Source organism: Mustela erminea, chromosome 3, assembly GCF_009829155.1.
Source record: "Mustela erminea isolate mMusErm1 chromosome 3, mMusErm1.Pri, whole genome shotgun sequence".
Lineage (NCBI taxonomy): Eukaryota > Metazoa > Chordata > Mammalia > Carnivora > Mustelidae > Mustela > Mustela erminea.
The window spans coordinates 101,967,660-101,978,733 of record NC_045616.1 but is presented as its reverse complement, the minus strand read 5'-3'; the positions used below and the strand labels follow the sequence as shown (position 1 = coordinate 101,978,733).

Below are 11,074 nucleotides of genomic sequence, written 5' to 3'. Positions count from 1 at the left end.
TCTCCAGTGGCTTCAAGGCAGTCTACTTCATTAGGAAGCTATTTAACATTGAGGGTATATCAATATAGACCAGCTTAATGCAATCGTGGAACTGTACCTAAACGGACTCGACCAAAATGAAGCTATTACCGTGTATAATGTGTTTTACACAAGACTGAAATGGTTTACTAAGTTTATAAACCACTCTCCAGGATTTGCAGTGACTGATTTGCCAGAAGATCAGCAGTGTGGTAGAAGTGTTATGCTGATAGCAATTTGATGTTACTAATAGGAGATTGCTGTATTTTTCATAGAACAACACAAAAGACCAACAGCAAGATCTAGAGTATTCTTTGTAAGATTTTCCAAAGTACACTTATTGTTAAATTCAACCTAACATTTCTCACTTCGGGTTTGCTTGTGACTTGTATATGTGAAGGGAAAGAAAATGGGTTAATTCAACCTTAATTCAACACGCACTCAGTAAAAGCCTACTGTGTGCTGGCATAATGCAGGGCCCAGAGGATATGAAGAAAAAAGTGTATCGGACCCAGAAGAACAGGTCTAGTGAGCGGGATCTAAATGGTCATTTATGTAAAAGTCAGTTATATGGTTTAGTGTCTCTGCCAACTTAGGAGAAGACCACCTGCCTTTGCTGGGAGGTCAAAGAAGACCAGTGAGGGTGCTTGAGGAGGAGCCCCCATGGTAAACAAAGTAGGTGTTCTTGGCAAACAGACCTGTGTGAAAAGGCCTAAGGAAGTTGTGTGGTGAGCAATGGACACACTCTTTGCCTTCTCTAAAGACTCTCCCTTTACCCTTGCTAACAGAATCCTGATTCCGGGTTATGTTTCACATTGGGGGTTCTTTAGTCTCAAGGGAGGCGGAACCAGGTCTGGTCTAGAATGTGGCATGACCCAGTTCTGACCCAAAAGATGTAACAGGAAGTGTGCTGAAGGGCCCTTGGGAAAGAGCTACTCTTGATCAGAAGAAAGCTCGTGACTAGAAAGAAACTGAACTCTTTGAAGCCCTTGGTTTTTTGCCTCTGAAAGCCACAGTGTGATGACCAGATCTGTGGCAGACATCTTAAGTTGCTGAAGGGAAGGCCAAGAACATCTAGAGATTCCAACCCAGAGTCCTGACATCATTGACCAGCCAACATGAGCAGCCACCCACCTCGAGACTCCTTGATGTATAAAGAAAATAACCTCTTATTGGCTAGGTCATTCTTACTCTTGCCTTCTATTACTTGTAGCAAATGGTATTCGACTGATGGCAAGTTCATGGAACCTCAAGTTTTTCAGGATGCTTGAAACAATGTTCTGGGAGAGTTGCACAAAATGATGCTGAAATGTCATCCAGTTTGTCAGGTGCATGGGATGACATGTTAAGGATTCTAGAAGTGTTTTTCAGACAGTAGGTCCTTTTCCAGTGGGGTACACGAGATGAGTGAAGGTGGCACCCAGAGAAGGCAGTGCATACTCTTTAATCGCTCAAAGAAAAATTTAGTTCCCTTTCCATTCTCTATCAGTCCCTCTAATTATGTAAATAAGACCTTTCAAGATTGGGCTAGTAAGTCTTTAGGACCTTCTTAACCTTATTAGTCTTCCTTTTTGGCAAAAAGGAAGAAGCCCTCAACATCAGAGCCTTTGAAAGGCATACAGGAGCTAGAGGAAATTCATACCATTGTTTTGTTTTCAATATTTAAACATGATAATTACTTCTTGGTTATAGTAAGTGATAACTGTTTTTCATTTCAAGTGGTAAATCACGTTACCTTAAACAAGCTTTTAAGTTCTGTTAGAAGTTAAGCCAATTTACAGAAACATTAAATGTGTGACAGTGCAGGAACTATACCCAGTATGGCAAAAATTGTGGTGCTGGAACGAAAATCACTGAAGTTTGAAAAATATAGTTGAAGGGCTCCTGGGTGCCACAGTAAGTTAAGAGTCTAACTCTTGGTTTGGCTCAGGTAGTGACCTCAGGGTCCTGAGATCAAGCCCCATGTCGGGCCCACCATCGTGTCTGCTTGAGTTTCTCTCTCCCTCTCTCTCTGCCCCTCCCCCCTCAATAAATTAATAAATCTTAAAAAAAAAAAAAGTCCAATTGAATATACCAGGAAGCCACTGAAGATGTTTGAACAATGGAGTAATTGTTAAGTAGACTCCCCATTTAGAAAGCTTCAGTGAGCAAGGCCAGGTATTAAGCCTGAAGATAGCACCTGCAAAAAAACCCAGGTAAGAAATGACCAGACTTGAACCAAAGCAGGAGATGGAGAGAAGGAGGAAGAGAGAAATGAAGAAAACCTGGGGACCAAAATATAAGAGAATGGAGGAGGAGAAGGAGGAATTAAGGATGACTCTTACATTTGGCTTAGCCAACTGTGATGAATCATGGCACCATTGAGTAAACCAGAGAAAAGGGAAGGAGGACTAAGGTTGGCCACAGTCAACTGAAGGCCCTTCTTAATCCCAGGTGGGGATGTTCTGTGGATCACAGGTTCTCAAAGCATATTCATCAAACCAGCGGCATTAGCATCTGAAAATTTGTTGGAAAAACAGATTCTGGCTGTACCCCATATGTATTCAATCAGAAATTCTTGTTTGTTTTAACTCGTCCTCCAGGTAATTCTGAAGCATGTTAAAATTTGAGGACCACTGGGTAGAGGAAGAGTTCTGAGTCAAGATACCTGGGCAAAATAACTGAATTATTTTAGACAAGGTCCCTCCCTGGACCTGTTTCTTTAACTGCAAAATGAGGGCATTGACTTGGCTATAAGACTCAGGTCAGTTGCTAAACTTCTCTAGGCCAAAGTGTCTCACCCATCAGTATCCATCTCCCCTTTTCTTCATTGGTAATAGAATGTCACTTTTTAACTAGGTACATGAGTATGAAATAAAGGCCATACTTCCCAACCTCTTTTGGGAAGTATGTTGTACCCATATGGCCAAATTCCTGCCAGTGGGAGGAGAATGGAAGGATGTGTATGTCTTCTGAAAAGCTTCCTCTAAGAGAAGAGTCGTGTCCTTCTTCATCTTTCTTCTTCTTCCAATCTAAAACACACGTATGATGGCTGGAGCTCGACCAACTATCTTGGATCACAGGCAGAAGTTCCATTTTGAGGAGGGAAGCAATGGGAGAGAAGGAACCTGGCTTCTGGTGACTTCTTGAAACCATAACACAAGCCCTATATTGACTCTCCCAAACCCTTTTTATGTAAGAAAGGAACTTTTCGTTTTAGCCATTCTCATTTTGGTTTTTCTATGCTATTATATTATTTTGAGAGACTCTCTTGAAGTTTAGAATTTTATGAGAGGGGAGCCTAGGTGACTCAGTTGGTTAAGCATCTGCCTTCAGGTCAGATCATGATCCTGGGGTCCTGGGATCAAGCCCCATGTTGGGCTCCCTTCTCAGCCAGGAGCCTGTTTTTTCCTCTCCTTCTCCCCCTGCTTGTGCTCTCCTGCTCTCTCTCTTTGTCAAATAAATAATCTTCAAAAAAAAACTTATGAGAAAATAGTATGAGAAAACTTAATCAGAATATCTTGGGGGCGGGGAAGGTCTGGATATGTGCATTTGATGGGCTCCTATGGGGACGGATGCACACTGAAGTGTGCGGTTGGATACTTATGAATCAACTCTTACAACTGTTCTTTTGGAATATATATACTCCAAGAATAGGGGACCAGGAAATTTGGACATAAAAGAAAAGGAGCATTTTTAGTAATTTTTTTAAATAGATGCCTTCTTTTGAACGTTTATTGCTGATGGGTTTCAAAGTGAAATTGTTTAGGTAGTAAAAACTCTGGCTGAAAGGAAATCATCAGACAAATTGAACTAGTGTCTATGAGTTTATGTCTCTGTTGGGGCTAGAATTTTGGTCTCTGACTCCTAGCTCTCTGAGCTCTGCCCCCTGAAGCTTTCCTGCAAACTCTGAAAAGCTATTCCTTTTTCCAGTATCACAGGTGAAAATCCTCCAGCCTATCCACAGGGTGTGAGATGGCACCTGTTCAACAGCACGGCTGGCTGGGGGTGGGTTCAGGGAAGCGAAGTGTGTCCAATCAAAACAGCAAGGGGTAATCTAGGTCAGCAGCCCATCCACATAGGTGGTTGAGGCCACGAAAGAATCCAAGTCATCCCATGTGATGCATGTCACAGTCTGGAAGGTCAACCCCCTGTTCCTGCTCACCTAAATATTTGCCAGGATAAGGCAATTTCAAGTGAAGCATGTCTGTGTCTTGGACCTTTCCAAGCCATTTATTCAGTAACAATGCATTGGAGGAACTGGTTTCACCACCCCCACCAAAATGGCTTGTTAACTATGGACTCTACGTGAATGATAATACCTTAAATGGGAAAGCAGGAGGAAAACAGTGTTTAAAATGCAGAGGGTTTGTGCAGATTATAAAACAACAAACAAGAAGGGAAAATATAACCCAGCAATTAACTGTAAAAGAAAACACAAAACACAGTGGTGTTTTCTAAGTAAATGTGCACACTTTTCAATAATAAAACAGGGTGAAGACCAGAGGTGGGGTTTAATAAAACCTGCTTTCAGGACTTGGCTTTGTTTCTGTCCAGCTTGCCTTTTGGGAGTGAGCATCCAGATACTTTTGGAAAAGAAGATATTCTGAAGGTAATTCCACTCTATTCTCTTCCTCTACCTTCATAGGACCAGCCTTTAAATATTATTGTTATTTTTTAATTTCAGTAAAATATATAGTCCACTACTACATGAGAAGGCTTATTAACAAAGCTAAGCAAAGTAACTGCTGGGTATTAATCTCTTAGGGGACAGGACCATGGACCTGCCCAGACTTGTCTTCTTGCTACAGCTTACTACTCAACACCACCAAGGACAGTGTGTCCTTCAATTCCATCACAGAAAGCTCCGGGCCAACAGCTCTAAAATAAAAATGGATGAACTGTTTTAAATATTTCTGCATGCAATGAGCATGTACTCATGTAATTTATGCTAGTATCTAGTTGCTTTCTTGTACAGGTGTCGTATTTCCATAAGGTACCTCTGTTTCACTCCGATGAACTGAAGCAGGGCTGCCACATTGTACAACTCTAGGGGGTGGCATTCACATAATAGTCTTAGGTGCCCTATGGAGTTGTACAGTGCACAACATGAGCGGCCTGTGGTGGCAACCCTGGTTACTAAAGTCACCAGGCAGGCCCCTGGGGAGCTGAGTGTGTGCTCTTGGGAGAAGGCTGACAGATGCTTCAAGGACAGAGGTGAAGGACCTCAGAATTGGAAAGGGGCAGAGTTCATCTTGTGTGATTATAAGGGGAGATTTATATCATCTCCCAGACTTTAAAAAGAGGCTGGTGAAGGAGATATTAGGACCATGTTTCCTAGGAGACTTGGGTTTGGGGGTGTGGTTGACTTCAAACCCCAGAGGGGGCTGGGCAGTGTCCAACAGGGTACATGCACTCACTAGTCTACAGGTTCTCTGAAGGTGTGTCAACCTTTTGCTGGACAGGGAGGGAAGTTTTGTTTGTTTTGTTTTTAGCTGTTGTTTTTATCTGGTAGCAACTTAATGTTTGGACAGAGCTTGTTTTCTCTTAAAGGTCTTAGTGAACATGCTTCTTGGAGGAGCTCTCTTTTGCCAGCAGAGTGTTCCAGCCAGCACTTATCTGCAACTGCAGATCCCTTTGGAGATCCTAAATGGAGCTGCTGAATTGTTGTCATGGTTACCTCGGCCAGTTTCTGAGGCCAGAATATTTTTAAGGAGGGCAGCCCTGAGTTGGGTATCCTGGGTTTCTGAGCAGTTGACCCAAGAGAATTGTTTCCCCTTTCCCTCTCCCATGCTCCTAACCAGGAGCCTGACGTCTATGGTGATCATCTTAGTTTCAGTCCAGCCCAAACCTACTGCCCCCGTTTGATTTCTTAAAAGATCAGGCTGACCTAGTAGCATGCTGACTGTGGCTCGGGTGTGCCTCCTTGTCTACAAATCAACACAAGTTTCATGGATTCAGTCATGCACCACAGCTGCTTCTAGACAAAAGACACCTGTGAAGTAAAAGTTCTCTATACTTCATGTGTTAAGGAACTAATTTTTTTTTTTTTTTAAAACCTCGGCCCAGCACTTCACATATAGCTCATGTCACTCAGCAACTTGGTGAGAGAGGAAATATCATTCACATTTTTCCCATGAGGAACTAGGGCCTGGTTGAGGTAAAGCCCAGGGCAGTACAAGTAGGAAGTAGCAGAGGTAGGATTCAAATTACAATGTTGGGTTCCAAAATAGTCCTTTTTCTTTCAGGTCCTGGCTGCCATTTTAGCCACTGAGAACTGGTAGCTGCAAAGGACTGACCCATCTACTGGATATTGAGCTTTCATTCATTCATTCACTCAATGATTTTCTGAGTCCGCTTTGTGCCAGACACTATGCCGGCCACTAGGGATACAAAGTTAAGTCAGATAAAAACCTCTGCCCTTTGGAAACCAGCCCACTGACAATTAGCAGTAATTTAAAGAGAGGAATCTGCAAGATTTTAGAGAGAGGGGTGGTGAGGGAAATCATTCTGGAGGAAATGACACCTAACCAAACCAGCAAGTCTCGAGGTATGTCCAGTTGTGGGGAATAGACAGCAGAGTAAGACCCAGTCCCTATGCTCAAAGAACTCGGAGTAGAGTTGTAGAAGGAAGACTCATGGTCATGATATAAGGAAGTACAGTAAAAATCACTTCTTAAGGCTCTAAACAGGTATTCTACATGGAAGTGTTGGCAGATTGAGAAACTGAGGCAGCAGAAACTAGGGCCATTCATGGAGGGCCATAGAAATGAAATGGAAGCCACCTTTGTTCATAAGATTCTTTTTAAAAGTCTTTGATCTTTCTTTGTTTTCCTACTTTTCTGGCTCTACTGTGATTCCTTCTCTTCATTTTTCACTTCTCATTTCCTACTAAAGGAAAACACTTATTCAAAGTCTTTAGAGCATATGCTGAGAGCAAGGCATTACCCTAGTCCTTGATGGTCGTGGTAAGTGGGAATGCACAGAGATTAACAAGAGCAGCTAATGAAAACCCTGAAGGATGAAAGTTTGAGAGAGGTGAACTCCAAATCAAACAGCAGAAGAAATGAAATAATTCATAAACTTGGAAAAGGGACTGTCATTCACCGTAGATGGTTTGTTGACTCGTTTTTTCCAGCATTCATTCAGCAATGCTTTCAATCCACAAGATCCTCTCCTCAACGACCCCACCGTGGAGCCCAGGTATGGCAGACATAAGCGGCCTTAACGACAGTGTGATAAATGAGCATGAGAGACATACACAGGACTTACGAGCCATGTATGCTCGCAGGAGAGAATTCAGAAGGCAGAGCTGGTAGCTTTCGAACGGATTGCTAAAATGAAACAGGAGTCTACCAAGTGGAGAAGAAGGAAAGGACATGTTAAAAGGCACCGATAGCAGCTTGGTATGTTTGGAGCAGGTTGATGTAGGGCACTTGTTCGGAGATGAGGCGTTAAGGTGCACTGTCCACAGAGCGGAAAGGCCTTGAATACCAGACTAACGAGTTTGGCCTTTTTCATGGAAAGCGATCTGAACAGGTGAGGACCACGATTTTCGTGTTGGAAACGTCCCTCTAGTACAGCCTGGAATAGAATAGGATGGAGAAGAGGGCTCAACTACGTACGCTTACAGCAACTGTATCTTTGTGCCTGAGAAACTGCACCAGACGGGTAACTAAGCCAAGCTGGGGAGTGGGGGTGGGGGAGTGGAAGGTGAAGGGAGAGTCCCGCGTGAAGGCTACAGGCAGGTTAAGGACGTACGCAGTTCTAGGCACGGCCCAGCGGCCGGGGGAGACCCGCCTACCCTTCCAGATCCCTCTGGGGCGGAGCTCGGGCCAAGGCACGTGACGCCTGGGGACCCACCTTTACTGTGGGCAGATCTCCCGGTCATCCGCGTCATCCCTTGGATCCCCAAGACTCTGACTCTTTTTCTTAGTGCTAGAGGGATCCGTTCTCTTCCGTGCATCCCTATATGCAACTCCTGCAAAGCGTGGTGAGGGGAGAGAAACAGCGAAGGAGACCTTTGCCCACACTAAAGATGGCAACCTGCTGCGTTCTCTCTGGGTAGGGGAGCGGGTTCCAGGCTCCAGGCCTCACTGGGCGAGGCTCAGACGGAAGAGGCGTCTCTCGAGGTATGCTTTCGACCTTCCTAGGAGGGGACCAGAGCCGGGGGCGTGGCCTCCTCTAAATTCTAACAGCTGATTGGTATTTCGACAGGTGGGCGGAGTGCCCTCGGTACCCCACCCCTCCCTCTTCGAACCGGAAGTGTCTCTCGGTCTTTCCAGCTGGTTGTCATTTCACTCGGCTCGGTCCTGAGGAGAAGGACTCAGCCGCGGCTGCGGGACCCGGGCACCGGGAGGCGGTGGCGGCGGCGGCGGCGGCGGCATCGGCGACAGCAGAGGAGGAAGAGGAGGAAGAAGGAGAGAAGCAGCAGAGCCAGGCGGAGTCCGCAACAACGACCCCGGGGACTGCGGGACTGGGGTAAAGCGACGGCGGCGGCGGCGGCGGCGACGACGACGGCCCAGCAACCGTGAGGAGAAACAAAAGCCTTCTAAATTATAGATTTTTCTAAAATCTGGGGGAAAAAAGAGAGAGAGCACAAAGGGGGGAGGCCCTTCTCTTTTAGAATAACTACACTAGTGGGTTTTCCCTTTTTTTCCTCTTTTTTTCCCCCCTGCGGAGAATCGAACTGAGAGAACTGAACAAACCGCCCCTGGGTCCCATGAGGGAAAAAAACCCCGGAGCCGCAGAGAGGGGAAGAGGCCGAAACCGCAGGACCTTCCAGGTCGCCCCGTTGGTCCCCGCACCCCCGGGCCGCCAGCTCACCCTCCTCGAGTCTCGCTAATCCTTCCTGATCGCGATCCCCTCAAGAGGGAGAAACGGGTGTTTTCAACCCATTTCATGGGGGAGAGGAGGCCGGGGGGAGCCCAAGAACAGCGACCTCAGCAAGATCTGCACCCAAAGCCTCAGGAACAGCCCCAGAGGCCAAAACTGCACCCCGTGAAAGAGCAGAAACAGGACCAGGAACAGCAGAAACCTCCCTGCAATCATCTTTCCATTAGTCAATGCTGATTTCCTCTCCCGCAACCAGGAATTCACCTCCCACCCCAGATAACCTAATATAATCTATATATATAAATATATAATATATAATGTTCTTAAATTATTCCTGATTTTTTTTAACCAAGCTGCCAAGAAAAGAACGTATTCTCCTCTTAGCCCTATTCTAATTTTTATGTGAGTGAATCTAAACTGCTGAGGAAGACCATATGTGATTGTTAAATTATATATATATATATATTTTTACTCCGCGCAATGCTTATTCTTCTACATCCATAGATGCTTGAGAAGCTGTGTTTTTGTCATTCATGTACATTTTCCTTTGGAAAAAGAAAGCGCCTATTTTACTAACCAAAGACTTGATTTTTACCCTCTTCGTTTTTATTCCCTCCTAGAAATAAGCCCAGTTGGATTCATGTCAATGTTTTAAGAGATTTTTTTTTAGTTTTTTTTTTTTCTTTCAGAGACCAGAATTCCAAATCAGAACTATTTCAAGTGATAAGCTGCGATCTTTGAGCTAGCTATAAATAAGACATTTCAAACAAACAACTTAAATTTTGGGTAGAGGCTACAAAGACGTGAGACATTAGGTTGTCATTTTTTATCGTAAGAATCTGATCCTAAAAATAATAAATGGGGGATTACGGGTTTGGAGTGCTAGTGCAAAGCAATACTGGGAATAAATCTGCTTTTCCAGTCAGATTCCATCCACATCTGCAGCCTCCACACCATCACCAAAATGCCACCCCCAGCCCTGCTGCTTTTATAAATAATAACACAGCTGCCAATGGCAGCAGTGCCGGGTCAGCTTGGCTCTTTCCTGCTCCCGCTACCCATAACATTCAGGATGAGATCTTGGGGTCGGAAAAAGCAAAAAGTCAGCAACAGGAACAGCAAGACCCTTTAGAAAAGCAGCAGCTCTCACCCAGTCCAGGTCAGGAAGCTGGAATACTGCCTGAACCTGAGAAGGCAAAATCAGAAGAAAATCAAGGGGACAATTCTTCAGAAAATGGCAATGGCAAGGAGAAAATAAGAATCGAGTCACCAGTGTTGACAGGGTTTGATTATCAAGAAGCCACGGGGCTAGGTACTTCGACCCAACCCTTGACGTCTAGTGCTTCGTCTCTTACTGGTTTCAGTAACTGGTCAGCAGCGATAGCACCTTCTTCCTCTACAATCATCAATGAAGATGCAAGTTTCTTTCACCAGGGAGGGGTCCCGGCTGCTTCGGCTAATAACGGTGCTCTGTTGTTTCAAAATTTTCCCCATCATGTCAGCCCCGGCTTTGGAGGCAGCTTCTCCCCTCAGATCGGGCCTCTCTCACAGCACCACCCTCATCACCCTCATTTCCAGCATCATCACAGCCAGCATCAGCAGCAGAGGAGGTCTCCTGCCAGTCCCCATCCCCCACCTTTCACACATAGAAATGCTGCTTTTAACCAGCTGCCTCATTTGGCAAATAATCTTAACAAACCCCCCTCTCCATGGAGCAGCTACCAGAGTCCCTCTCCTACACCATCTTCTTCGTGGAGCCCGGGAGGTGGTGGATATGGGGGCTGGGGAGGTTCCCAAGGCCGAGATCACCGCAGAGGGCTGAATGGAGGAATAACGCCCCTGAATTCTATCTCGCCTCTGAAGAAAAATTTTGCAAGCAATCATATTCAGCTGCAGAAGTACGCTCGCCCCAGCTCTGCCTTTGCTCCTAAATCCTGGATGGAAGATAGCTTGAACAGGGCTGACAACATTTTTCCTTTTCCGGTAAGATTATGTTCCATTAATAGATTAAGATGAACAAGGAAGTTGCATGGTTTAATATCTGTTTAACTAAGAGAGTTTGAATGGTCCATGTATATAGCAGAACTCTTCTTAGAAAATGAATTAATTATCAGACGTTATTTTGCCAGGACAGGAGTATGATTTGGAATAAAATATTCAGCTGTTTCTTTGATAAATTTCTAATTGTAATCTTCCCCACAGATAATAGTGTGAATTGGCATAATTATGAATACCAGGTAGC

The 11,074-nt window shown here is 44.8% G+C and overlaps 1 protein-coding gene across 4 annotated transcripts in view; it reads left to right on the top strand.

Moving 5' to 3' along the window:
* The first annotated feature begins 8,261 nt into the window (after positions 1-8,261).
* CPEB4 (cytoplasmic polyadenylation element binding protein 4) overlaps positions 8,262-11,074 on the top strand; it is a 62,818-nt gene continuing 60,005 nt past the window's right edge. For 3 of the 4 annotated variants that reach the window (XM_032336997.1, XM_032336996.1, XM_032336994.1), the window contains exon 1: positions 8,262-10,815. In XM_032336997.1, the coding sequence (XP_032192888.1) occupies positions 9,691-10,815 (1,125 nt within the window). In that variant the 5' untranslated portion in view covers positions 8,262-9,690. The remainder of the gene's footprint in view (positions 10,816-11,074) is intronic. The other variant, XM_032336995.1, reaches the window with a different exon arrangement.